This window comes from Vigna unguiculata, chromosome 7, assembly GCF_004118075.2.
Source record: "Vigna unguiculata cultivar IT97K-499-35 chromosome 7, ASM411807v1, whole genome shotgun sequence".
Lineage (NCBI taxonomy): Eukaryota > Viridiplantae > Streptophyta > Magnoliopsida > Fabales > Fabaceae > Vigna > Vigna unguiculata.
Window position 1 is genome coordinate 34,246,088 of NC_040285.1, and position 27,561 is coordinate 34,273,648.

Consider the following 27,561-nt stretch of genomic DNA (forward strand, 5'->3'; position numbering starts at 1 on the left):
AGAGACTAATTTCAAATTTCACTAAAACTTAAGGGACCAAAAACATATTTAACTCTTTAAAATATTATCTTTTTATTGTATTTTTTTTATAAAAAATATTTAATTACTATTTAAATAATGTAAAAAAAGTATGAAAGTGCATCGTGTATATAACGGGATATAAGAATGTATATGAATTTTCATGAGACATAGATATAACACCGCAATGAGTGTTGGAGTTGCTTTCAATCTAGTAATCATGTTGGACTATAGATTAAGTAGTATAAGTAATTCCTCCCTTCTTTGTTTTCTTGTTTTTGAGCTAAGAGGTTTATAGAGTTATATCGATTAGTATAAGTAGTCCTTTCCTTTTTTTTTCTTTTTTTCAAATTTAAAAATGAATGAAAATAATTATTTTAATTTAGTTACTTAATTTTTTTTTATATATTAGTATTTGAATTATTTACATTATTTAGGTGAAAAACATGTTTAGCATATTAACAAAATTTAACGTAATTAGACTAAAATGATTATATTAATTCATTTTAAAAATTTAGGAATCAAAATGTATTAAATTTTAGATAAAGATGAATTTCAATTTTGAATTAAAGTTTAGAGATTAAAAACATATTTAACCTATAAAAAAAATGAGAATGAGTGGTGTTTATTTGGGCTATCTAATATTTTTATATTATATGAGTCAAAGTTAAAAATGGTTTAATATATTTTTTTCTTTAATTCTTTAACAACATTATGAAAAGAGTTTCAGTTTCATAAAAAAAAAAAATTCAGATATAATAATTAACCCTAATGATAGTAGCAAAAGATTGAATGACAAACATTGAATGACAAGTATCGCAACACATGTGCCATTATAAATACTTCCCATGGATTGTATTCCTTCCCATCACGAACACACGCACTTTCCAAATAATGGATGCCTCTGTCTTTGTTAAACTGAAATTCCTTTTACTTTGTTCACTATTCACAATCATGTCTGGTTCTGTCATGTCCAATTCCAAGATTCATTGCAACAAAAAAGACATGAACACACTCCTGCTCTTCAAACAAGGACTCACAGATCCTTCAGGCATGCTCTCCTCATGGATCTCAAACTTAGATTGTTGTCAATGGACTGGAGTCAAATGTCACAATATCACTGGTAAAGTTACAAATCTTCATCTCCCCTGTCACACAAATCACCCTAAAGTTGTTGATTTTTTAGACAAGGACCACAAATCACACTGCCTAACAGGAACACTCAGCTTCTCTCTGTTGGAACTTCAATCTTTGAGTTACTTGAATTTGAGCAACAATAACTTCAAGTTCATGCAATATACCTCAATGCTAACTCCACCAATAGGTAACTTTTCTCGTCTGTGTCGAAACTCCACCAATCTCCAGTATCTAGATTTATCAGAAAATTATGATCTTTTCGTCGATAATCTCCATTGGATTTCCCATCTTACCTCACTGCAATATCTTAACCTTGGTGGTGTTTATCTTCACAAGGACATTGACTGGCTTCAACCAGTGACCATGCTCCCTTCACTTTTAGAGTTACACTTGAACTGTTGTGAACTTGAAAACATGTATCCATTTCTTCAACATGCCAATTTCACAAAACTTCAAGTTCTAAATCTTGCTGACAACCATTTTATGTTTGAGTTGCCTAATTGGTTGTTCAATCTTAGTTGTGAAATCTCTCGTATTGACCTCAGTCAGAATCAGATACATAGCCAACTACCCGAAACACAACCAAATCTTAAAAGTCTCAAGTCCTTGGTTTTGTGTGATAATATTCTCAAAGGACCCATTCCAAGTTGGCTAGGACAACTTGAACAACTACAAGAACTTGATCTTTCAAACAATTTTTTTTCTGGTCCAATCCCTACAAGTTTAGGAAATTTGTCATCGCTGATCAAATTGATGCTCGAGTCAAATGACTTGAATGGAAACCTTCCAGTGGAGCTCGGACAACTCTTCAAATTAGAAACCCTTAGAGTTTCAGAAAATCCCTTAACTGGAACTGTGTCTGAAAAAAATTTACGTTCTTTAAGAAATTTAAAGAACTTTTCCCTGAGTTCACCCTTCTTGATCTTTGACTTCGATCCCAAGTGGGTCCCTCCTTTTCAACTTCTAAACATTGAATTGGGTTATTTGAGAGACAAACTTCCTGCATGGCTATTCACACAAAGCTCTCTGAAATATCTGACCATCAGAGACTCAACTGCTTCATTTGAACCTCTAGACATGTTTTGGAACTTCACTGCTCAACTCGAATACATCTCTTTGGAAAACAACACGATCAATGGGGACATGTCAAAGGTGTTTCTAAGTTCAAAAGTGGTTTGGTTAGTGGACAATAATTTAAGAGGTGGCATACCGCGTATATCACCAGAAGTGGTTGTTTTACACTTACGTAATAACTCATTGTCAGGATCCATTTCTCGTCTTTTGTGTCACAATATGAGACATGAAAACAATTTAGTGTATTTGGACATGAGTTATAATAATTTATCCGGAGAACTCACAGATTGTTGGAATAATTGGAAATCGTTGGTTCTTATCAATCTAAGATTCAACAACCTCACTGGCGAGATTCCTCACTCAATGGGTTCCTTGTCTAACCTTCGTTTTCTGTATCTGAAAAGCAACAAGTTCTTCGGAAAGGTGCCCTTTTCACTGAGAAACTGCAAGAATCTTCGGATACTTGATCTGTGTCGAAATAATCTTTCTGGGGTGATACCAACTTGGTTGGGGCAAAAAGTTGAAGGTCTTGAATTGAGATCTAATCAATTCAGTGGCCATATTCCCACGCAACTATGCCAACTTCGTTCTTTAATGATAATTAATTTGGCGAGTAATAAATTATCAGGAGCAATACCCAATTGTCTCCGTAACATCACAGCCATGGTTTTTAGTAATTCTGTAACTCGTAGATTCAAATTTACCCTTAATTATCCAGGTTTATCAGTATACATTTCATGTAGCATTCAGCTGCTTATAAAGGGAAACGAGTTACCGTATTTTGATGTGATGAATGCCATTGATCTTTCAAGCAACAACTTGTCTGGAAGTGTGCCTCTGGGGATATGTAATCTCACTGGATTACAGTCCTTGAATTTGTCCCATAATCAATTCATTGGAACGATACCAGATGAGATTGGCAACTTGAAACAGTTGGAGTCCATTGATCTTTCATCAAATAATTTATCGGGAAAAATTCCTCAGTCCATGTCTGCTTTGCATTTTCTTGGGGTCTTGAATCTATCATTCAACAATTTTATTGGCAAAATCCCAGCGGGGACTCAACTTGGTTCCACAAATCTTAGCTACATCCACAATCCTGGCCTATGTGGACCTCCACTTACTAAGATGTGTCCTCCAGATGAAAATCCCAACAACAAAAAATCTATGAGAGGAGATGATAGAGATGATGACAAATTTCAGGTGCATTCATGGTTCGACATGGGACTAGGAATGGGATTTGCCGCAGGATTTTGGGGACTATTGGGCACCGTTTTCTTCAACAGAAAATGCAGACATGCTTATTTTAAATTCTTGAACCGAATTTCTGACTTTGTGATCCAAAAGACAAACTCCATTACTGGAATGTAGGACTGCGGTACGTGAAGAGACATTTTCTTTCAATTTTAAATTTAGTAAAGTTTAAATGCATTTTTTTTAAATCGATATATTATTCACTATCTATAAAGTAATTACATTTTCCTCTCTTTGATTGATCCAATACATGCAACCATGCATACACAAATACATGGACACATTTCAAATATAGTCACAGATATACTTAATAACTTCAGTTGCATTTTATGCACTGCAGGTCCTTGATGTTCATGTGCTTCACAAAGTTACACATCAAATACAGAGGTTTTTGCAGCGGGAGTTCATGTGTGATTCAGGATATATAAAAATAAAAGAAGTGTGTGATGAAATGGCAGTGTAAATTTGCTTTACACGGCCAATATATAAATTATTTTCTACAATAAAAGTCGTAACTTGTACAGTTAAGTTTATCGAAGTTACATAATCCATTGTAAAGGCTTCTGTTTACTCTGGAATTTGAATTCTGTGAATGGTTTGCAATGTATTTGGAGATGGTTTTAAGATACATATTAAATTAAATTGGAATGATCATTTGAAACGTTGATGAGTTGATTCTGATTTTTTTTCGGTCCAGAAGTGAAGTAAATGAAAATCTTTCATAAATACACGAGATTGTAGAAGTGTGGAAAGAAAGCAGAGAGTCAGAAGTTAAAGTATACAGTGAAGCTTTGAAGAACAAAAGTAAGACAGTTTTTCAAGGTTAAATTTCTTTTCCCCCCTCAAAATATTCTGAGACAACAATTTTAATCCTATAACATTTTTAATACATTTTTAGTTTTATATTTTTTTTTACAAAAATATTAGGATCAAAACTAATATTATAAAATATTTTGAAGAACTATATCATCAAACTTTACTTTTTTTTATTAATGGAATTGCATAATATTTAGAAAAGTTAAAAAAAAAATCAGATAAATTTTTCGATATTCTATCACTTTGAAAAACAATCACATAAAAAAATTGTTGTTTACTCCGTCAACTCTATGTATGAATTTTCATCCAAAAGAACCTGATTTAGTGGGTTAATCCATCTCATTGAGGGAATGTCTTAGACATAAAACCAGTAAGAAACTTATAGTTAATTAAAAAACTTTTAAAAATGCAAGCATGTAAAATAAGAAAAACAATCCTTACCAAAATCATTTGCTATTTTGTTTTTGAGCTATGAACCAAGATCATGTTATGAGAATCCCAATAATCTTGTTTAAGTAATACATGCTTTTAATAACAGATCTCGAAAATTTCTTTCTTAATAAAGCAAACATATGCATTGATGAACGCTAATTAGTAAGCAAACATGGATCATCAATGAGACCTCATTCATACTATCATTTTAGAGAAGAAATGATTTAATTAGTAGAGGAAAATCAAGGTAACACCCCCAATTATGCATTAATTACAATGGACATGAGATAACCAAATACAAATAAGAGACCTGAAATTCACAGGAAAACAAAATACAAGGCTGAGTGTTCTAGTTTAGAAGGTCTCCATATCTCTTACACGTGATCATCAACTCAAAACAAACCAAGTACATCAAGTCCAAGTTGGTTCTTATAAAAAAATTGAGCCTTTGGAATATTCATAAAAAATGGTATTTGTGTGTGTAAATAGCAAAACATGCTGCTTATAATATAAGATCGGCTGGTAACCTCTATACATCTATGGTCAATCTAGAGAGAGAGAGAACACCAATATATTACAACATAAAAATCCAATGAAGTCTCAAAAAAGAATAATAAAAAGACTCACATGTTACAACCTGGTGCTATGACAAAGATGTTACTCGGACGGAGTTATCAGCTGATCCAGTCAAGAAAATGGGCAGGGTCGGATGCCAATCTACGGCAGTAATAGGAGCACCGTGCGGAAGTGTTCTCCAACCACTTAGCTGACCATGAACCTGACACAAGAGAACCAGACATTGACAATTCCAGATAACTACCAACAGAACCAGAAATTTTCAAGCCAATATATAGATAACTAATATAGCCCCTTAAAAGCAGAGGGGTCTAATCACAATTCACGAGAAAAAAATCAACCTGATATATGGGTGCTCTGACTGAACTTGATGTTACCAAGAGTCTCCTCCCATTTGCGTCTAATGCCATCTCGTGTCTGAAATATTTTGAATCGTTGAGGGGGTAACAGAACCTATGAAAAGGTTAAAAGGTGTCATACTGAGAATTAATTCTTCAAAACATGTCTAAAACCAAGGGTAGGAGGAATAGAGACAAAATTTCTCTAGAAAGCAAGCCAGAAAAAAATATGCACACATCGTACTACTGTTATTCCATATATATCGCATCCAGTTGTAATTAAGGCAACGTAGCAAGCTACTCCAGTATTTTCTGTTATTTTCACGTATAAGTATCCGTGCAAATATAATTAATTGTGCATTTTCATGAGGATTTTACTATCTGAGTCCACAAGTTACATTTTTTTCACCCCTTCTGATCGACAGCATTGGTTAAATATGACTATTTATCAATCCACTACATCATATACCTCTGCCTTCCACCATCTAAACTTACGATGATGTTCTGGCCTGTTGAGATTAACAAAGGAATAGATGAAGAAAAAGGCTTCAGGAGAGGCCTGTCAAGATACAGGAAGTCCTAGTCATTCATGAATTCCCATTACACATAGTCATGAACATCCAAATGCAAACTCAATCAATGATGGAGATAAATATACTGAAACAGCTAAAGAAAGGCAGTGCAGACAGAGGGTTAAATTGCCTAGATTTGATGAGTGATCCAATTGGAGGGTTGGCTTGGGCAGAAAAGTACTTCAAGATTCCAAACACAAGACCAGAGATGAAGGGGGCTCTAGCCTTTGTGACAATGGATGGAGGGTCTGTTGTGCATTGGTTTTACCATTTCAGTATTTGAAAAAGAAATTACATGAGAAGAATTGGAAACTGACTGCAGAATTGTTCTAGAGATGTTACTTAGCAGCATGTTAGTGCAATCTGTCAAACATATTAGGTTAGAGATTATGTGCAGCTGTTCGTCATGTTACTTGTGTAGTTAGAAATTCTAGAGGAACAAGCCTGAGGATATTTTATGAATGAGTTGAACAAAGTTAGCAGACGGAACATGCAAAGGGTAATCTTCCTCGCACTATTCATTGAAGATGAGTTGTTTAGATGAATTCAGGGTTCCGCAGTTATATGTAATGGTGTGATAGTTATTGTTATGTAGGTTCTGACAAGCTCTGTAGAATGATTTTAAGATTTTGGATTTCTTTTTCAGGTATTTGAAAGCCGAAATTCTTTGATAGGGAGAAACCCTGTCTTACTTGATGTTTGTACTAAAATCTGACCTAAAACCGATATTTTATCCATAATTTATTCATATTGAAGTCTGTTTACTTCTTGAGTCCAACATATGACTACCCTCAATTTCATATCTAATTTCCCTACCTTCGACAAAGTACAACTGACCACACAAAAAGAAAAAAAAAAACGGAAACATTTTAAATCTAATTGTAAGCTACCAAACTAGGAACATACCTACTACAGTCTCTCGACCACAGGATTTGACCTTGATTTTGCAAGCTCCACTCAAAAATCTGACAATAGAGAAGCAATCAGTACCGATGTACTACCCTTTTCACGAGCTGGAATAACATTAAATTAATTATGCTTGCCTTCCCATCAGAGCCAAGGCTAAAAATGCTAGTCTCGTCTGGTCCAAACAAAATAGAACTGATGGAAGAATCATGTGCTGGCCAGCCAGTGATTTGTAGACCAGCAGACATGTCTTCGACTGGTTAAGGATGACGTTGTCAAACCATGGGGTCACTGATTCAACATTCAAAATACAATCTATTATCCAAAAAAATTGCAGTGTTTTATTTTACTGAATGACTGAGCCTAATAATCCTAGAATAACTTAGTCTAAAATAGGGAACCTCTAGAATGCATATGAAATCCCAGAAAATTGACAACTCCAGAAAGAGAAGATATAAATAAATACCACTATTCAAATTAAGTGATGATAACTGAAGGTAATTATATAAAAGCCAAGGATTAAGTGAAATTAGAGTCAAAACAGATAATAATGGAAATATAACAATCAAGTCAAATGATAATGGAAATGTGTTAACAACAACAAAAATTATTCCATAAAGGAATCACCAAGACCCCAGCAAGGAATCAAATGAATAAAATTAAGGATACCAAACATGTGAATCATTCCATCAACTGCAGCAGCTGCCAAAATCTTTCCATTGTGATTAAAGCATAGAGAAGTTATTGCTGGGGGATCTTCTCCAAGAGGAAGGACTGTCTTTATGAAATCCAAAATTAAAAATAGCCATAAAACAACATACATAAAACATTTTATACAAAGAAGCACGTACCATGGCTTTCCATGTCTTCATGTTCCACACAGTCAGAGAAGCGAAACCCAGGTTGTCAACATATTTGGAACCAGCACTACGCAGACAGTATAAATATCACAATATTAACAAAAGGTGAAAAACAGAAAGAACGAATAGGGAAAGCAAAATAAAGGAAAGGATACCTTAACCAATGGTATTTAACCATAGATTCATCCTTATTTCCGAGTTCAAAACAGAAAAACATACATATCATAAATAAACTAACATTTTTAAAACAGATTGTCAAACTACCAAATTAAATTAATTTAATAGTATACGAAAGAATTCAATATTTAAAAATTTAAAATTTACCCTCCAGATGCTGCTGCAGACACAAAAATAGGTTCCACAGGACTGCACTTTATGTCCAATACACTGTAAAACATGGGTAGAAGTGTTAAAAGGTAGTTCACATAAGGGAAAAATTACTTTGCCACACTTTTATACTAATTTGACACATGTATTCTCACTCTTCTATTAATAAAAACAGCGAGTGTAGGTGTATCAACCTACCGGTGTCCTTCACAGAAACCTGAAAAACTCATAAGGTTCAAATGTATTTGAAGTCCCCAAAAAATATAACATTGTTTTTAGTTTCTGTAATTTTTTTATCTAGCGTCACTTATTTATCCTTGTCAAAACAGTTGCGACTTAAAAAGGAAAACCTTTATATTTTATGGAGGCCAAAAAGTAGGGAGCAACCAAAAATTACTATATCTGTGGGGACTAAAAACAAATGTTATATTTTGTAGGAACATAAAACCAACACTGTTATATTTGCAAAGACATAAAACATATTATTGTTAATGGCATGACAAGGACCAAAAACAATGACTATTGCAAGGAGCAAAACCAAAAAACAAATGTAGGGATTAAAAAACAAAAAAACTGCTATATTTTTCGTGACCTTCAAAATATTTAAGCCAGCATATAATTGGGAAATACCTTGGAAATGATTCAGTTGTGCTGAGATCACAGACAACTCTCTTTGCATCCACATTCCATGCTTTAATGCACCCATCGGATGTACCAATAAGAAGCTTTTTATCAAGAGGAAAAACTTCATAATCTGATTGTATAATCTCATGTTCATTGAAACTGAATAAATTCAATCATTGATCAATTCACATACCAAGCGGTCGGATTTACATTCCCAGTCAAGGGACAAAATTTCAGTGCCACAATATATGGTTGCGTTTCTAGACACTGGTGTTGATGTATCATAAGTCCATATCCTTCATTAAAACATGCATAGCAAACAAAGGAGAAATTGCTTGAGAGACTTCATAAAAATTAAGGAAGAGTTGCAGATACTCAGTGAAAGGTAAAGCAGGATTGATGAAGGGAAACATATAAAGGGCATTTTGTAAACAAAAAGGTATTAGAGTGCATCAAGCTTTCTTTGAATTTAATTTGTATGTGACGTTTATGTTATTGTTCTGAATAAATCTGCACACATTGGTTCTAAATCATGGCAAATAAGGTACATGCTACAACGAGTAACTGAGACTAAAATTTACAAGAAAACTATTTCATTTTTCCACTAAAATAACACTTCATATCAACTCCAAAAAAGGGTACCTGACAGTTCCATCCAGAGAAGCACTGGCAATATTGTTTCCAGATGCAGAGAAGCGGCATCGACTGATTGGACTAGTGTGCCCCAAAAATGTCTCCTAGAAACCACATTGATATTCTGATAAAGAAAATGCAAAAGCAGAACAGCTGGGGCACATGAATGAGTCTCTGTAACAGGCAATATTACCTGGTGCTCTAAGTTGACCTCAGCAAAATCCTCATCCCCATCGTTTTCTACCACAAAATTCATTGTCAATTGTTTATTTCCAAATACTAAATCAAAGATTAAAGAAACATTTAGTGCTATCTTATTCTAGAGAACAATTTATTCAGTGTCCAGAAACTTAGGTGTGATTTAAAGTTCAGATAAAGTGCATCAGAGTTACATGGTGAATTAGTGAATACAAAATAGTAAGTAATGATAAACTGATAAGGTTGCTTCCGTGTTTGAAATTAAAATAAAAAAAATACAAAGCAGTTTAGTTTCGTTTCGATGAGTTATGCAAAACTGCAACTGATTCTAGCTTTCTAATTTCATTTTCATATCCGGTACCTTCTTATAGTTGCAGTATCTATCATTGGAAACCACACAAAACTAGATCTCACTACATACAAAATCAATATCTTGTTTCAGTGCAATTTGTGGTTGCAAGTTACAGCTTACAACTAGTGGCAATGGAAAACTGATGTCATCATTGTCTTAAAAAATGCAAATGAGAGTCATATTGGCAGACAACTTCCTTATGTCTCAAAACTCGGGGGTCTGACATTTTGTCCTAACTTCTATCGTCACTTCCATGACTAATTAACTAGTTATCTTTTCAGAACAATAATTAATCATTTTGAAATGTCCGCACACGAAGTAGAAGAACTCTATCCATGTAAAACAGCCATTAGGTAGCAACTATCTTAAATACAATGACCAAGCAATTGAAATAATGGTAAATGCTATCGAGTGCCCCCTGGTTAAGGAATTAAAAGGGAAAGTTTATTATTGGTTGTGTAACAATGCACTCCCCGATGATTTTAGTACAATACGCTATCCCATTATTTTTCATAAAAAAATCCTTTTCAATTTTTTTTTAACCAGTGTCCACTGGTCAAAGAATTAAAAGAGAGTTAGCGGTACTGAAGCATGACTGTCTGCTTCTATAGGCACTGCGTTACCTTTTAGACTGGCATCGTCAGCTCCGCCATTCCTCAAACAGTCTTCCGATAGAAATGCTGAATCATCACAAGATGTGGAGCCAATCAACTCGGAATGAACATTTCCGAGTTCACCCACCGCTAAATCTTGGATAACCTCGATTTGAACTACTTGTGAAGTGGTAGTTGGAAAAACATCCGGAGAACTTTTCACCGTACGAGCAGTTTCTTCACGTAAATTGCTTGATGAACCAGTACTCCCATCCATACTTCAATCCAAATTAATCAGAAAACCAAGTATGTCCAACACATGCTATAGGACTGAATAAACAAACACACGCTTACCTTCTAAATTGACGTAACTGTGCCTCTTTCTCATCAAGCAAACCCTGAAGTTGGGATAACTTCAGATTTAACTGTACGATATCCCTTTTGAGTATATTAGTAGCATTCATCTCCGAACTAACCTTCAGTAGTGCAGGTAGACGTGATACAATATTAAGGTTATACAAGTTGTGAAAGAGATAACGATATTTTGTGAATTTGACAAGCAAGACACCGAAATTCATGGTTTTAAATTATGGTCTACAATGACATAAAGGTTGTTTGTCTCACCGCTTCACAACCACATCGCCCATGTTCAAAAAAAATCTAAATCTGAAATTGACCAGTGATAAGACAAAAAGAGTAAATAAATTAAGGAAAACTCTCACCTCGCAATCAACCGGTTTCGTAAAATTTAATTAGACCATACCAGAATGCTGATATGGAATCAGAGTTTATCTTAAATCCTTGAATAAATCACCTATGACATTAGTCATGCACTGAGCCTAATAGTAACAAACATGAGGGGCGTGTTGAATATAAACTCAACTCCGAAAATTATAAAAGTGGGAGAGAATACTAAGTCACAAAACAGTTTTGTTGAGCTAAGTTAATCCAAAACCCAAACTCTAATACTACAGTCTCATCAACTGCAATTTTCCACAATGTCAAGGATAGTCATGAAATAAAATCACAACACCAATTTAGAACTACGAACAGAATTAACGTAAAGGATATGAGTAGCATTGAAAACCTCGCTGAAGAAGTTTCTAGAAGAAAGATGCAATGCCTGATACCACTCCTTGGAGAAAAAAACCCGAAACTCGGGATCCAAGTGCGGGTTCTTCTTATAAGGAATTGCTGCAAAAAAAAAACGACATCTCATTTCACCGTTTCATCACATGAGAGCAGAAACAAAAACGACGAAAGAGAAAATAGACGCACCGAACCATTGGGTCCAATCTTGCGACCTCTGCAGCAATTCGGTGCCGTATACTGCGAAGAACTCAACCACCTTGTCGTTGCGGTTGCACTGCACGGCGTGGACGACATAAAAGCGTAGAATAGAAGCCTCCAACTTCAAGAGCGTGGAGACGAGCGGCGTGTCGGAGGAGGAAGAGAGGTAGTGCTTGAAGAACCCGAGAAGCGCCACAAGCTTATCGGCGTGGAACTTTGGAACGTAGACGGAGAAGATTAGGTCGAGGATCTTGTCGACCTCGAAACCCTTGCCGATGTCAGTGCGCAATTCGGTCTCGTATGATTCGAGGGTGTTGGTGAAGCCGCGGAACACCAGAAACTCCCTCACCAGCTCCTCCGCGTGACGCATCTTCTCCATCGTCGCCTACAAGCGCAAACGAAAGTCGCTGTTGTTATCGTTACTCAATAGCATCGAGAATTGATCGATCTTGGTACAGGGAAATAGAATCGTGCTGGATTTGGAGAGGGTTTGCGGTGGCGGTGCTAATTTGCGCCGGTGGGGTTTTGTGGCGATTTGTGGTAGTTAGTTAGCAACCAACTGAAGTCATGTTTGCACGTGCGTCGTCTCCGATCTTCGGTGCTGATTGTGAACGGAGGCCCTAACCTCACTTCCAAATCCAATCAGCTGGACCGGTTCACCGTTACCTTACCGTTAAATTCTACAGTAAATAAATAATCTTTTTAGATTGAGAAAATGTTTTTTTATTTCATTTAAATTATAAAAATAATTGTACTTTACACTTGTAAAAGTGTGTATAAAAATGATACAACCAACAAGGTAGAGAAAGGGGTTTGTGATAATTTAATTAAAAATAGCAATGGGCACAGAATTATTTTAATAATATGAATTGTTGGCGAATGATTTCAGCAAAATAAGTAAAAAATTCAAAATTATGGATATTATGAATATAACCTCAAAAGGACAAATACTCCAAAATTGCAAAGAGTATAACTACAAAGATTATCGATACAATCAGTCTTTACTACAAAGGAGTAGAAGGAAAGAACAGTTGTTGAGAAATGGGTAGGAGTAAGAATCTATTTCCTTCTTATGTGGGACTTCTCCCAAAACCTTCCATGACTTTCCCGTATACTCAGATTACACGAAAGACCAAATTTTTTGTGTTACATTTTGAAGATTATCTAGGTGACATTGTGGAATTGCTACATGTGGCACGAGACGTGAGATGGCTGGTAAGAGTGAATGAGCTTGAGTGATTATTCTCTCTTTTCATAGCTTTGTATACATGGTCTAAGCCTTCCTCAATTAACTCTAGCACTGTTTGTGGCATCGGTGGCATATTAATGTCCACCGAATCTTCCAGCAGTTTCACCACTTCCCCCATTGTTGGTCGCATGGATACCTCATCTTGGATGCACCAAAATGCAACTTTCAGAGCTCTCGTTAGCTCTTCTTCATCAACTGCCCCATTTAATCTTCTATCTGCCACTTTAATTGTTGCCCCATTTGTCATCTCCTACAGTAACCCAACATTATACTATCACTATATTTATCAAACACTTAGATAACAAATTTAATACACAATTATCATAATACTAATAATGATTAGTGCAATCTGAAAAATATACCTTGTAAGCCCAACCAGGATAGAAGAAATCCTCGGGGCCAAAGGACATGTCAAGATTTCTCCTACCACCAATGATCTCTAAAAGAAGCATCCCATAGCTGTAAACATCAGCTTTGACAGTTATAGGACGATTACCAACCCATTCTGGTGCCAAATAACCTCTAGTGCCTCTCACCATTGTCACCACATGAGAGTGCTCCCTTCCCATCAATTTCGCCAGTCCAAAATCAGACACTTTAGGACAAAAGTTTTCGTCCACCAATATATTCTCTGGTTTTATGTCACAGTGTATTATCCGATCCCTGCATTGCTCATGAAAGTATGCAATCCCTTGTGCAGTAGCTATGGCTATATTGAAACGAGTTGTCCAATCTAACAGTCTATCTCGCCCCTGATACGAAGGGAAGATCCACTTATCCAAGGACCCATTCTTCATGAACTCATAAACCAGAAGCCTGTCAAACAAATATTTTTCAAGGCCAATAAACAATTTTAGTTTAGTAAACATGTATCATCGTTAGGATAAATTTTAAGATAGTTATTATTGTGAAGAAAGAGTGCATACCTATGTGATCCCTCAGAGCAATAGCCGCATAGGCGAACCAAATTCATATGATGCATTGAGCCAATAGTGTTTACTTCAGTTATGAATTCCTTCTCTCCATGAGGCAAAACCCTGTCAAGTTTCTTCACTGCCACCAGAGTACCATCACCCAGGCTTCCTTTATATACACTCCCAAATCCACCTGCAAAACATGTACCTTTAGTATAACTTCACACAAAATCGAAACTCTTGCAATGATATGCACACGTACCTGTTCCTAGCAGCTGTGAAAAGTTGCATGTCCTAATCTGCAAATCACGATATGTGAAATTCATTGGAGCACCTGATAAGATCAAGGAACTTTCCATCTCCCTTTTCAAAGTTCTTTTCCTGTGAACACTGTAATACAGTAATAAACTCAGCAAAACAATGAGAACTACCATGCTCACAACAGTGGGAATAATCACAGCCTTCTCCTTTGCACTTCCCATTCCATCAGAAGAGCTATTACTAGACCCTCCTTCTTGGCCTTCTGGAGTCCACGACCCATTTGCTCTTACCTTCACAAACAAAGTTGAGCCTGTATCCTCAAAACCACCATAACTTAAGCTCCTCAACACCCAACAATACGCTCTCTCCTCACTTAGCCCATAAACAGAAGCCACGCAATCACATTCCGACAAGCAAGCATCCCCACATTTTGACACATTAGAAATATCACTGTAGTTAGCTATAACTGAAATGTCAGAGAAATAATAGTTGGTTTGCTGCACCGTCGAAATCCTAAACTGGGATGTCTGGTTTTCATGCCTGCCATTGCATTTTCCCACAAGAGATGAATTCTCATAGCACAGGCCATCCCTTCCAACTTTAGAAGTTCCTGGCAAGCAAGTGCAAGTGGCTTTTGTCTTGCTTCTATCCAAATTGCAAACCCCATTGCCACAAACTCCAGCAATGTCACATGGATTTGAAACTGCAGCCCACTGTGGCACCCACTGCCTTGAGCCATTCACTTCGTCCCATCGATACAACCGCAGATTGCCATTCTTTTCCAGTGTCAATCTCCTGAGAACAGTCGATGCTGTTGATTGATGAACTGCAGAAGGCAAGCCTGCATCGTCACCATCATTCTTGTACACATACACCGCACCATCAGATGAGTCTCCATACACAATCCCAAAGCTCCCAGCATGGTCCAAAACTGCTATAACCTCCCCAGTCACATTGGAGATATCAGGGCCTTTCCAATAGGAATAGTTGGTGTATGATTCATCTGAGGCCTGGTAAGTCTCGAGGAGATTGTAAGTGAGAGCAAGGCTTAATGAAGTACGCTGTTGAAGCATTTTGAGAGAATAGTAGCCACCATGAGAAGAAGACTTTGATGAAGTTAGTTCTGAAGACACTGTTAGAAGCTGGTTGGGGAGGAGAGTGTCGGAAGGTTGAGAAAAACTCTGCCACACAGGGTGGTTGGTGGCGTTCTGGAGGATGAAGTTGCCGGATTCTGCCATGACTGCTGCTTGTACGCCAGCACCTGAGGTGTTTGAGGTCCACACTGTGATGTCTCCATCCACGAGAACGAGGTTACCAGTGGTGTCAAGCTCCAATGTCGCATCTTGGGATACAGGAGTGTCTCTATTTGGATTGAGATCAAAGAAAATGAAACATGTTGGCATTCATAACCTGCACAAGCTTTTGTAAAAACACTAAAGACTAGACGGAGATATGATTCATGACTTCCTTTTTTTGTCTAAGTCAAAAACCAGAACTAACCATCTAATCACTTTTGTGTGAAAACTAGCCCCAACCATTTGATTAATTAAATTGATTTCCCAATTTTTTAACCTCTAGTGTTTAAAAGGTTTTAGTAAGATTGTATATTTATACAATTTTTAATTAGACTTCTTACTGCTAATGATATGTTTAAACCCTTTAATAAATTAATGCTTTCCATTATTTCAAGACGAATGGAAATATTACCTATTTAAAAGATTGATCTGTAAAAACTTATTAAAAAGATAATGTTAAAAATCTATAAACTAAGAACTATATATAAAAATGTAGAAAAACTACAAGAGTATGCAAAATAAATTTAACCTTTATATTATTTTTCAGCAAATAACTAAATATTAATGACTTTTACATAATGAAAATAAAATAACTTTTGGCTATTTATTGAGAGATATTCTTATACAAATAAACAAAATAAAAAACTAATTCATTTAGAGGGTTAAAGTAGTTAATTTTAAGTAATAAAGTCATACATTTAGTTTTTATTTTAAAAATACCTACCATCTAAACGTGAGTTCATATATTATATAATTGAAACAAAAAGCACATTTGCTTATATAAAAGATCGAAGAAATAATATATAACTACGAGTATATGACTGTTTGATTCTCCTTGCATCTATAGTTTTTCAAATATATTATATTTTTTTCCTGTGCTCCCTTGACATATAGGTGCAGTTTGGTTTTTTCATTATATTTGGCTTAAGGCTCTTCTATTTCTTTCATTTACTCGTTCTTCATTTTGGCCCTCACGTATGATCACTATCAATTTTTAACATAGTCAAGGTTCTCAGTAAATTAAATTGCAAAAAAAAAAAAAAAACTTAATTTACACACTCAATGAATTTCATTTTATCAAATACTTTCTTTCTCATGCATATATTTTTGCTATATTCAGAAACTTTAACTGTATAGAATAAGTTGATTTATAAAGAGGAAGATGAAAAAATGGTACCTATTGGGTGACCAAACTACAGTTGGATCTCCTGGAAGCTGTGCAAACCAAACGCCAAGCACAAACAATCGATTATCGCTATCTGCCGGAGTAAACCCCAAAGCAAATGTGCCGTTTTCCGAAACCCAAGTTTGGGCCTTGCTAGACAATAACCTGGAGCCCAAGGCAACGTGGGCCGAAATGCAGGTACTAAAAGAAAAGAGGCCCAAAGCAAGAATTATGCAGTAACATGAAAAGGAAGAGGAAGGAGCATTGGCCATGGAAAGTTGTCACAGTAGCATGGTAGAGTGGTTTTGGAGTGAAAGAACAAAGCTTGGGAAATGTTACGGCATGGTGTTATATAAGGGGATGAGTAGCGGGGGAGTGTAGTGTTGTATTTGGAGAAGAAAGACATAGAAATTGAACACGTGGAAAGTGGTGGTTGAACTACAACGTTTGAAAATGTTGGGTAATGTGTGGTCGGTAAATAAGATATGATTAGAAATGTGTGTGTATGGTGGCATGGACACAGTGCTTTGCGGGTTTCAAATGGGGATTCAGATGTGTGCATGGCCGAAAGAGCAAAGGCTATAAAACATGGACACGTAATTGTTGAAAATATTAGTTTGTAGCAAAGTAAGTTAGATGCTGATGATGATTGTGAATGTATGTACGTGTGTTCACGTTTCTCACTTTCAAAAATAGGGGCATCTTGACATTTTATGTGCTCATCGATGCTGACTTTTCACTACCTAACTTCCTCATTCAATTTTTCATTCATTATGCTTATTTGAAATAATTGTTCTTACATGTAAAACTTAGTATACCGTAATTTACATGTAAAAAATAATTTTTCAATGTTACTTGTTCAATCACAAGTATATGCAAAAATTAATTTATATACAAATATTAACCATTCAACAATAATGTCTTCAATTATTACTAATGTTGACTTCTTCTTTTTTCTGACCTTCAAATTCAATCACAATACAACACACTACCCGATGCATGATGATGAGAGGGCAAAGGAGTCATTGCGGTGGTTTGAGTGGGACAAATATAACGAGTCTACATTTTGTTGTGATATTTTTTATGGTGTTCTTTTTAAGTATTGATTTAATCAGTAATTTCATTTTAGCGTTTAAATTTGAATAATAATAATTTTTAAAGAGTGTTAACTTTAATTTAATAAAATAATCAAATTTATTTTATTTAAAAATATTAAAATTTAATTAAGTAAAAAACTATGAAAATAAAATAAATTATAAACTTAAATATAAAAATAAAAATTAAATTACTGGTTTTTAAAATATTAATTTTATGTATTGAAAATTTTAATATATTACAAAACATCAGAATAAATATGCATTAGTATATTTTAAAAGCATAACGAAAAGATAACATACAAATTCATTAAAAATTTTAAATTTTACAATCCACCATTCTTTCCTTATTTGCAAATCACCTTCTTAAATTACTACATGTACAATTTACGCATCCCAAATCTTATCTACATTAAATTTGTCAATCCAAACAAAACTTAGAGAATTTATAAGAGAATACACGTTAAATGCTTGTATCCTTATATTCTTAATTCGGATCTTTTAACGATAAAACGTTTATATGAATTTAATAGAAAGAATAAAATTTACTCATTTATTGTAAATAAAATTGAGATCAAACTTATATCACAATATTATGATTACATTAAAATAATGTTTAATATAAGAAAAAATCTATTTAGCCAATAAATAAAATATTATGTTATGGTTGAATAGAAAATTCACGACTTTTTGGCCATGCAATAATTATATTCATAAATAGATGAATGATGAGTTCCAAAATTATGGTTAGTTATTCCTGAGATAACGTGTTTTCTGTCATACTCGAATTTAAGAGATTCCACCGTCCACAAAGCTTTAGCTCCAAATTTGGATAAACAAATTTTAAAACAAACTGCATTTATCCATTTTCAACTCATAACTACTGGTTTGAATATGCTTTTGTTTCGTTTATTTTTTTCATTCTCATAAAGTGAGAGACACACACCTAATTTACTAATTTGAACAAGAAAACACCAGCACCACACATTTTTTTTTTTTTGTATCATTGCATCAACTCATGAATCATGTTTTTATTTTTTGTTTTTCATTTTTACTCTCTCTAACACTTTTAGGCATTCTATTTTTTATTTTATTAATTAATTCTGTTTTAAAGAAGTTAAAAGCAAAACTTTAAAAAATTACAAATAGGACGTAGTTTTAATTTTAATTCATATTCATTTCTATTAAATTTAATAAAAACTATTTTAATAAATTACTCTATTACTACTTAATAATTTTATTTTATTATTTTTTATATCAATCAAATCTATAATTTTTATGTTGATTATTTTTCACTTTTTATTCTCTTTCTATTTAAGAAATATTTGTTTTCCTTTTTTTTAGTACTTCATCTTCACTCCAAACGAAAACATAACTGATAAGTAATATATGATCACATTAATATATTACAACAAAATGTCATGTTAAATAAAACTAAACATGAAAAGAAAAGTAAAATTTAACAAATTTTTAAAGTAAAATCAGAATATTAAGAGTAAAATATGAGTCTAAATTTAGTTTGAAACTAGTATAAATAAAATATTACATAAAACAACCAGTCAATAATATAATATACGAGTTAAATGTAGTTTTTGATAGCCCAAGTATCCTAATGCATTAATTAAGTCATCAATCAACAATGAATGAAAATGAAAATTAAAGATCAAATATTCTTTCAACCTTTCTCAACTTGTTTTTGTATAAACACTACCCAACACACTCCAAGTTCTTTCCTTTTTACCAAACTCATCGCACTCATATATGGTCAAATATTGATATATCTGTTTCTTTTTAACATTTTAGACAATATTTTTATGCAACAGACTAAATATTTATGTTTTAAAATAAACCATACCAAGTTAGATGGGTCCCTTATATTTATATTTATATTTATTATAAATTGTAAGATTATAATGTAATTTATACTTGATAGAAAATATCCAATTAAATACATTAATGATTTATTTATGATTTATAGTGGAAAAAAGATAATTTGTGCTTCTATATTTAAAAAAAAAATATAATTATGATTGCATTAAAAAATAGGGGATATATATATATATATATATATATATATATATATTTTACATGATTTGTTTTTTCTTTTCATTCTTTCTAATTTTAAAATATAATTAAGAAAAAAATATATGAGAATTTTTTGTATGCTTATTATAAATATTATAAACTTTCAAATGTTTTTTTTAAATTAATACAGATTAAGATAATTAAGCCTACAATCTTATCATAGATTTCTTTTCCATATTTGTTTGTAGTCGAGTATGCATTACTTTTTTGTTTACATTTAGTTTATGTAAACGATGGTGCAGAACTTCTTAAATACATATCTCCTTATTATCTGATCATATCACTGTATACAATAAATATATATATATATATATATATATATATATATATATATATATATATATATATATATATATAAAGAGAGTAGAAGAAAAATAGATTATGCTTTTAGTAGCTAAACAACATTAAATTTGAGAAACTATTTTATTTTTATTGTTGTAGAGACTAAAAAAAGATTTACTACAAATTTCAAAGTTTGAAGACATAAGTAAAAAAAAAATGGTTCTTTACAAATAAATCTATAAAAATGCTAATATAAATTAAAAATGTAGAAATTTACTTAGCGTAAAAACAAAATATAAAAGTAGATGAAAATTTAAAATGGCAGTCAACGACGCTGGAGACACAACAAAATTACCGAAACATTAAGAAATGAAAACTATGAAAACTAGTTAAAAAAAAGTCAAAGTTCTTACCTAATAAAACTTACAGAAGTAGATTGTGAGATATCGAAACCATCCGGGAATCTAAATTATTGTAATTTTTATTTATATAAAAATATTTATTTATATAAAAATAATTATTTATTTTGTGCATAAATCAAAAATTTACGTGATTTTTATAATATAATTTTTATTTGTTAATAATTTATCCAAAATTTATAATTAAGTGTTGAATTACTCCAAATGGAATTTTACTTCAATATCATAGGAATGATAGTTGAAGTGCATACTCATTTTTATTTAGGTATCAGTTTAAGTACAATTTAACGTGTTTTTAATTAAATATTTATTCCTGCATTGTATTGTAATTTTTTTTAAACAGAACTAATTTTTTAATGGTATGAGATGTTTATATAAAAAATCTCATAACTTTTAAAATTTTTAAAATTTCATGTTTATAATGTTTTTTTTTTCTTGTAAATAATTTTAATTTTTATTTGTGTTAAATATATTTTAATTTTTAAAATTTAACACAAAACTGAAATTTATCTCTATTTTAAATTTTAGTTTAAAAATAAATGAATATTATTCTTTTAATTAATTATTTATAATTTTGTTATGTGTCAGAAGATATTTTAAATTAATAGTGTTTGAATTGTTTATCATTTAATAATTTTAACTCAAATGTATTTTAAATATTATGTAACACGTGAAAAAAAAATAACACAATATATCATTTATTTTTTATATTTAAAACAAAAATAAAAATGGATGAAAGATGGAAGAAAGACGAATATTTAACCTTTTTATTTTGATTCGATGCCATAGTTATATTCCTAATACATTATGATTTCTTCCTTCTCCTTTTCACCAAAATATATATATATATATATATATATATATATATATATATATATATATATCAATAAAATGCAAAAAAATACTCAAAAGAAGAAATGTAACAAAAAAAATGTGAACAAATGTCACTAAAGAGAGAAAGGTAACAAAAATGGTAAACGGACAAAATATGAAACATCAACCTACAGCCACGTCCTAATAAAATGTGGATATTATTTACACAACTGAAGCAAAATGCTGTCATATGCAACCCAAGTTTCTATCCCTGATTATGTGATAATTATCAATTTTAATTTATTATTACCACTAACTAAATTTAAGAGTATGAAAATTTGAAATAGGCCGAAGTTTAATTCATGGTTTAGGCGATTGACGCATGATATTATTAGAACAACAGTCTGTGTTGGTTTCATTGGTGGGGTGGAAGCTCCAATCCAATGGCGATATTTTTGTGTATATGATGCACAGTGAACAATCAACTCGCTTCATCAATCTCTGTTGTTGCACTGCCATCAATGTCCACCACCATTTCTTCCCTTCCCTTCTCTCTCCCCCTTCACCACAACTCTAGGGTTTCGTCTTTCTATCTACCTTCCTCTTCTATTCCATCCCAATCATCTATCACCTTTCCCACAAAAGTAAGTTTTGTTTTTCAACGAAGTTTTTTTTTTTTTTTTTTTTACTTAAAAATATTATTTTTATTGATATTTAATCTAATGGGTCAATTGGGTATTGATTTTTTTAATCAATTAATTAATTGTCGAGGAATTTCATTAAATGATTGGATTGGTGCATAAAATACGCAGTTGGTGTATGAAGCTAGTTTAGTTTTCTGTTCTTTATTATTGATCTGAATCATTTGTCCATTATAGAAATGGAGATTTTTGTGTTTTAAACATGAAAACACTTCATCAGAAATTAATGGTTCTGAGCTCAAAGACGATGAATTGGCAGAAGATTTGGTGAAGCACGAAGATGACCAGTCCGATGACCTGAAAAAAGATTGGTTTGCTGCTATTCATTCGGTATTTACTTCATCTGTTCTGTTTTGAATTTTGAAGTTTCTATTCTTGGTTAATGCTTGTGTTCATCTTGTTTTAAAGTGCACAAGCCCATGGGTTTAATTTACATTCAATGGATGGAAATGTCCAAATATACTGTGAAGGCTGTCACTGATTAAAGAAAGATAAACCCTCTTAAATACTATTTTGTTTTAGAATCATGGTTTTAAATTGTAGTTCTGATTCCTTTGTTATTATGTTAGGAATTCCTGTGTTAGACCATGTTAGAAGTGAGTGAGAAGAGAAAAGTGGCTTGTTTAGGCTGTAAAAAAACTTCCCTACGTGTCAAAAGGTGAGGAAAACTAACTCATAAAGTTAAAGACTGTGTAAGGGAAGAGGGGGAAGTGAGGGAGGCAGGAATTTCTGTGGGTTTGAGGAAGGTTCAGTTCTCTTGCATGGCATGCACTATCTTTTCCTCCCGTAGAATTCTAGAGATCCATCTTCATTATATGGAGTTAGTCTCTGTATTTTCTTAAACAATTCAATATCACATAATTAGAAAAAAATCAGACTAATGAGGTCGATGTGGTTTCAATTGTTATTTCAGAGACCTCCAAAACTACACTTTTGTAGCTGTAGCTGTGGTTGCAGATCATAATTTATAACTATTTTTCTCTCTTACACTCATACTATTCTTATATAATTGTCTTTTTGGTGGACCTTTTTGGCTATTTATCCTTCAACCTGTTCTCTATTTACCTTTTATTTAACTTTACATTAAGATTATCATACCCTCAGTTTTTAAGTCCACAAAGAGAAATGGTTGGATTGTTTGTTCAAGTGAATTTCCACTCTGGTCGTTGTGTATTAGTCACTTCAATTCCTAACTAAACAAAATTCTCAACTTTGACCTAGATTTTACGAGATGACAGCCACTTAATCCTTCTTTTTTTTTTTTGTGAAAAACAATTGTAAAAATTAAATTGGAGAATAAGACTATAATGGACTACTTTTTGCAAAGTTGTGGAAGAACTAGAATGGGGTTTACTCTTTTTTCCTTTTTTTCCCTTTCTGTTACCTTTCTAAATTACCTGATCCAAACACAACATAAAGGAAATCTAGTAAGAATAATTATTAGTAAATGGCACAAGTGAAAGTCTCCATAAATCACTAAAAATTAAATCAAAGGGAGAATTATATGTAGTGAGAGAATGATGAGAAAGGAGTCTATGTGCTTTGCCCATACAATGAGCTAAACAAAATGACAAACTAGTTTTAATATTGAAAGTTATTATACAAGATTGAAAAACAAGTCGAAGTACATTGAAATTGGTGTTTCCTAAATGTAAATGCTAGGTATGAGCATTACAATCAAAATTATTATTAGAAATAGTGAGAGTTTTAAACTTGGAGTAGGAAAATAGAAGGTTTATGTATATAAGAGGCAAGACACAAGCTGGGAAACTAATAGAAGCAATCAAGTCGAACTTGTCTGTGTAGAAGACTTTCATTGGATGCTTGACATTTGACATAGAAATATTTAGGATGATACTCAAAGTAAGCATTGTTATCTTGAGCAAATTTACTAACACAGAAGATTCTTTGTAGTGGAAGAAACGTGTCAAAGTTTGGTACGAATAAAATGGATTTTAGATTATGTAATGATGTAAGGAAAGTACAACTGAATGAGGAAATGGGTAAAACTTATCCATTCCATGAAGATCTGACCAATACCTTCAGAAAGAGGTGTTTGTTGAATATTTTGAGCCACAGTAACAAGAAGCACTAAACCAAGGGAACCATGTCTAAGAAATGGCTTGATCCATATTGGTTAACATTGCTTGAGGCGCTTTGGGACAGGTAACATGTTGGGGAAGTAGCAAACTGTGAAGGTTGATACGGATGTTGCAAAGAATGAGGAGGTGGTTGCGTCCAATGAGAAGTGAAATGTGAATTTCCTTGAGGTCAGCGCATGCTTGAAGTGTGAGAGACTTGAGGAGGTTGAAACTGTGGATTGAATAAATTGTATCATGAAAGCATTGCAGGACAAAACTTGAAACATACTTGGCACTGAATTGAGGCTTGACCATCATGACTTCAACCACTGGAACGACCAGTTCGCCACAAAAATTAGTATATTGTGGGTAACACTATCAATTTGCATCTGTTGATCATTGGAGGATGATTATGATGAAGTTTGATCAATGTTGACAGATAGGTAAAAGGATAAATCAGCGTTGTTTTTTTTTTCTTTCAGTACTTCCATATCCATTAAGGTAGATCGAGGGCAAGAAGCATGCCTTTGATGATAACATAATCATACTCGCTATCCCTCAGGAATGGAATCAAGATCTTTGTAAGAGACATGATCTCCAATGGGCGCAAGAGAATTAACAAGTGACTTTATGCACAAAGGAAATTATCAACTGTCTTATTGGCAAAAGAAGAATTGCACAACTCAGAATGCAGCTGGCATGCCTTTGTACCAGTTTGATGATAAAATATGCATGGATCTTCTACCTAATTTCATGAGTTAGTACAAACAAGAACGTGAGAAGATTAGTTTTGGAGAGCAAAGATCGAAGCGATGCTAAGAGTAATTGTCTATTCTTTGTTACAGAAGTCCTTTATATATAAGAGTAGATAGACGTTTAACAAAGTTTGTAATAACTTACTGAAGCAATTAGTTATATAATCAATACAACACAGACGGAAAGATAAAAAGAAGTAAAATGAGAACTATATCTAACAACAATTGATTTGGAAATGCTGTGTAGGACAAGATAAATTAGAGTCGTATAGATTAAGTCTTCATATGTTTTTGGTTAAAATGAATCTGATGACATCGCTCTCAAAAGAATTTCTAACATTATCAAACTGTCTAAACATCAATTTGCTTTTAAATCTTTGCCATCTGACCTTAAACAAGTTGTTAAACACTTCCCGAAGAAGGACAATAGGTGAATGGGATGGGAGTTAGTAATGATGAAGTGTGAGGAGAGAGGGATTCGTTGGTGAATAGTAGGTTCATAGGGAGCAGGACTGCATAGTGGCAGGAAGGAAGTGAGTATTACTATGTTGAAGTGCAGTTAGGGAGGTTATCTTCCTGTAGAAGCTTAGTCTCTAGGTATTCTCTAAGGTTTCTTGATTGTAGTAGCTCTATTAGTTCATTTTGTATTAATCAATAATATTGTGTTCGTATAAATCTGTCATAGAGAATTAAAACATCTTTAGGGAGTCTCAAAGATTGTAATTGTACTGTGCTTTCAACATTTCAGGTCATAACTGTTATTCATGATGTGAAACCGTGGACAGTTCCTTGGACAGCAAAAACTATTGTTCAGGTAAAGTATATGGTTTCTAACTTTTTGATACCATTATCAATGCTGTCAATATTTTGAGTATGTTTTTGTACTTCAGATCAAGGATTTCATGTCTTCTTACCAGAGGAAGCTCTATTTTTATGTTTAGTAAATGAAAAGGCATGAAATGGCCATTCCATTCAGGCCTACTTCTGCATTGCCAGGAATGCCGGTTCCTATTCTTTTATAGTGAATGGGGATTCTTGGCTGTCAATAAGGCAATAAAGTTATTGCTTGACAACTTTACCCCAATGTCAATAATGCAAAAATGATAAAAGGTATTACTTGATTGACAAATAATAATGTGGTTAAAAATGATATTTATTGGTTTACCCACTCTCCGTATTAAAAGGGCTGCAAAATTAATAAATTTCCTTTATATTTAAAAATTATTATAAAATTGACCATCTGAATTTGGAAAACTAAAATTATTACTTCTTTTATATTGAAATTTTTCTGTTCAAGTGCAAAATTGTAAAATAGTTATATATAGCAATCGTAACATTTGATTTTAGAGGAGTTTTTGTTGTCATTAAAATACACTTCTGATTCTATTCCATGTTCCAAATATAAAATATGTTCTTAGTATCATTACATCTAGAAGGACAAACTAAGTTGAATTCTGCAGGTTATGCTCCTCTGGATTGCCTCATTTTGGTTTGTAGGATCTTGGATAGTTCCCTTTTTAGCATACACAGCAGGGTTTAGAAAGGAATCCCTTACATACAGAGGGCAAGCATTGTACAGCCTCTTGACCGATGTTGCTGAAGGTGTGGTTGGGATAGCAATTCTTCGGCATTGTCTTGCAAAGTTTCAACCTCTTTCATCTGATTGGTTCAAATTTGAACTGAAGGGGAAGTGGCAGTTTGATGTTGGTTTGGGCTGCCTTATGTTCCCCCTTATCAATCAGCTATCACAAATGAACCTAAATTTGTTACCTGTTCTTCAATATACTCCAGTTCCCGTCTCAAGTGTAGAGCAATCCATTGTTGCTCGAGACCCTGTGGCAATGGCGCTCTATGCTGTGGTAGTCTCAGTTTGTGCTCCAATATGGGAGGAGATTGTCTTCCGTGGTTTCCTTCTCCCATCTTTAACCAAATACATGCCTGTATGGAGTGCAATATTAGTTAGTTCAGTCTGTTTTGCCTTGGCACATTTTAACATTCAGAGGATACTACCACTTGTATTTCTTGGCATGGTGATGGGTACTGTCTTTGTACGGTCTAGGAACCTCTTACCATCAATGTTGTTGCATAGTTTGTGGAATGCTTTTGTATTTCTGGATCTCATGAAATAAAATATAAGTTTTTGACTATCTTACTTTTTTGGCATTCTTGCTTCTGGATCTGTCTATTTTCCACTCCCTGTCAGACAAATTAAGGTGCACTTATTATGCTTTGATCAAGATTTTGTTAAACTCGGAGAGTTAAAGGGTTAAAAGTTAAAACCAGAAGGGGGAGGAGTAGGTCGGGGTGGGGTTGTGTTTGTCAATATTTAAACACTTAACATCGGTAGTACGATTATTGTCGGCAGAACTGTCAGCAAAACACTATCTAATACACTTTCTTGAACGTGTTCTTCACTATTGATTGAAATCTACTAGAAAACATCTTAT

The 27,561-nt window shown here is 33.3% G+C and overlaps 4 protein-coding genes across 6 annotated transcripts; 2 read left to right on the forward strand and 2 right to left on the reverse strand.

The window, feature by feature from the left end:
• The first annotated feature begins 823 nt into the window (after positions 1–823).
• Positions 824–4,130, forward strand: LOC114190782 (receptor-like protein EIX2). The gene is made up of 2 exons (XM_028079815.1): positions 824–3,607; positions 3,824–4,130. Exon 1 carries the CDS (start codon positions 844–846, stop codon positions 3,598–3,600), a length of 2,757 nt encoding a protein of 918 aa, XP_027935616.1. The 5' UTR covers positions 824–843; the 3' UTR covers positions 3,601–3,607; positions 3,824–4,130.
• Positions 4,131–4,973: 843 nt separating this feature from the next.
• On the reverse strand, positions 4,974–12,632 carry LOC114191016 (WD repeat-containing protein 91 homolog). 2 transcript variants are annotated; one of them, XM_028080148.1, is made up of 16 exons: positions 11,989–12,632; positions 11,782–11,904; positions 11,065–11,206; positions 10,741–10,988; positions 9,761–9,807; positions 9,577–9,671; positions 9,128–9,230; positions 8,941–9,035; positions 8,308–8,370; positions 7,975–8,050; positions 7,793–7,901; positions 7,261–7,373; positions 7,124–7,182; positions 6,115–6,204; positions 5,649–5,760; positions 4,974–5,509 (listed from the first exon to the last, which is right to left on the reverse strand). In XM_028080148.1, exons 1-16 carry the CDS (start codon positions 12,377–12,379, stop codon positions 5,375–5,377), a joined length of 2,001 nt encoding a protein of 666 aa, XP_027935949.1. In that variant the 5' UTR covers positions 12,380–12,632; the 3' UTR covers positions 4,974–5,374. The 2 variants fall into 2 exon arrangements, with proteins under 2 accessions (XP_027935949.1, XP_027935950.1); XM_028080149.1 differs by lacking the exon at positions 6,115–6,204.
• Positions 12,432–17,188, reverse strand: LOC114191015 (G-type lectin S-receptor-like serine/threonine-protein kinase At5g24080). Of its 2 annotated transcripts, none has more exons than XM_028080145.1 (5): positions 16,897–17,188; positions 14,426–15,786; positions 14,176–14,356; positions 13,612–14,065; positions 12,432–13,499 (listed from the first exon to the last, which is right to left on the reverse strand). In XM_028080145.1, exons 1-5 carry the CDS (start codon positions 17,154–17,156, stop codon positions 13,161–13,163), a joined length of 2,595 nt encoding a protein of 864 aa, XP_027935946.1. In that variant the 5' UTR covers positions 17,157–17,188; the 3' UTR covers positions 12,432–13,160. The 2 variants fall into 2 exon arrangements, with proteins under 2 accessions (XP_027935946.1, XP_027935947.1); XM_028080146.1 differs by having other exon boundaries at positions 14,426–15,834; positions 16,897–17,010.
• Positions 17,189–21,887: 4,699 nt separating this feature from the next.
• On the forward strand, positions 21,888–27,266 carry LOC114192621. The gene is made up of 4 exons (XM_028082400.1): positions 21,888–22,221; positions 22,456–22,608; positions 25,863–25,928; positions 26,575–27,266. The coding sequence occupies exons 1-4, from the start codon at positions 22,099–22,101 to the stop codon at positions 27,241–27,243; spliced, it is 1,011 nt and encodes a 336-aa protein (XP_027938201.1). The 5' UTR covers positions 21,888–22,098; the 3' UTR covers positions 27,244–27,266.
• The last annotated feature ends 295 nt before the right edge of the window (positions 27,267–27,561 follow it).

What these genes read in the sequence shown, in the direction of transcription:
- LOC114190782 (XM_028079815.1), top strand. Translation starts at nt 844, where the DNA reads ATGTGCCATTATAAATACTTCCCATGGATTGTATTCCTTCCCATCACG.
- LOC114191016 (XM_028080148.1), bottom strand. Translation starts at nt 12,379, where the DNA reads ATGGAGAAGATGCGTCACGCGGAGGAGCTGGTGAGGGAGTTTCTGGTG. An exon ending in TGACGATGCCAGTCTAAAAG is followed by an intron (nt 9,808 to 10,740) that starts GTAACGCAGTGC and finishes ATTTTGTGGTAG; the next exon opens with AAAACGATGGGGATGAGGAT. An exon ending in AATGTAAATCCGACCGCTTG is followed by an intron (nt 9,036 to 9,127) that starts GTATGTGAATTG and finishes CTTGATAAAAAG; the next exon opens with CTTCTTATTGGTACATCCGA.
- LOC114191015 (XM_028080145.1), bottom strand. Translation starts at nt 17,156, where the DNA reads ATGGCCAATGCTCCTTCCTCTTCCTTTTCATGTTACTGCATAATTCTT. An exon ending in GTAGTTTGGTCACCCAATAG is followed by an intron (nt 15,787 to 16,896) that starts GTACCATTTTTT and finishes CAATCCAAATAG; the next exon opens with AGACACTCCTGTATCCCAAG. An exon ending in TTCACAGCTGCTAGGAACAG is followed by an intron (nt 14,357 to 14,425) that starts GTACGTGTGCAT and finishes CATGTTTTGCAG; the next exon opens with GTGGATTTGGGAGTGTATAT.
- LOC114192621 (XM_028082400.1), top strand. Translation starts at nt 22,099, where the DNA reads ATGTCCACCACCATTTCTTCCCTTCCCTTCTCTCTCCCCCTTCACCAC. An exon ending in CTATCACCTTTCCCACAAAA is followed by an intron (nt 22,222 to 22,455) that starts GTAAGTTTTGTT and finishes TGTCCATTATAG; the next exon opens with AAATGGAGATTTTTGTGTTT. An exon ending in CAGCAAAAACTATTGTTCAG is followed by an intron (nt 25,929 to 26,574) that starts GTAAAGTATATG and finishes TGAATTCTGCAG; the next exon opens with GTTATGCTCCTCTGGATTGC.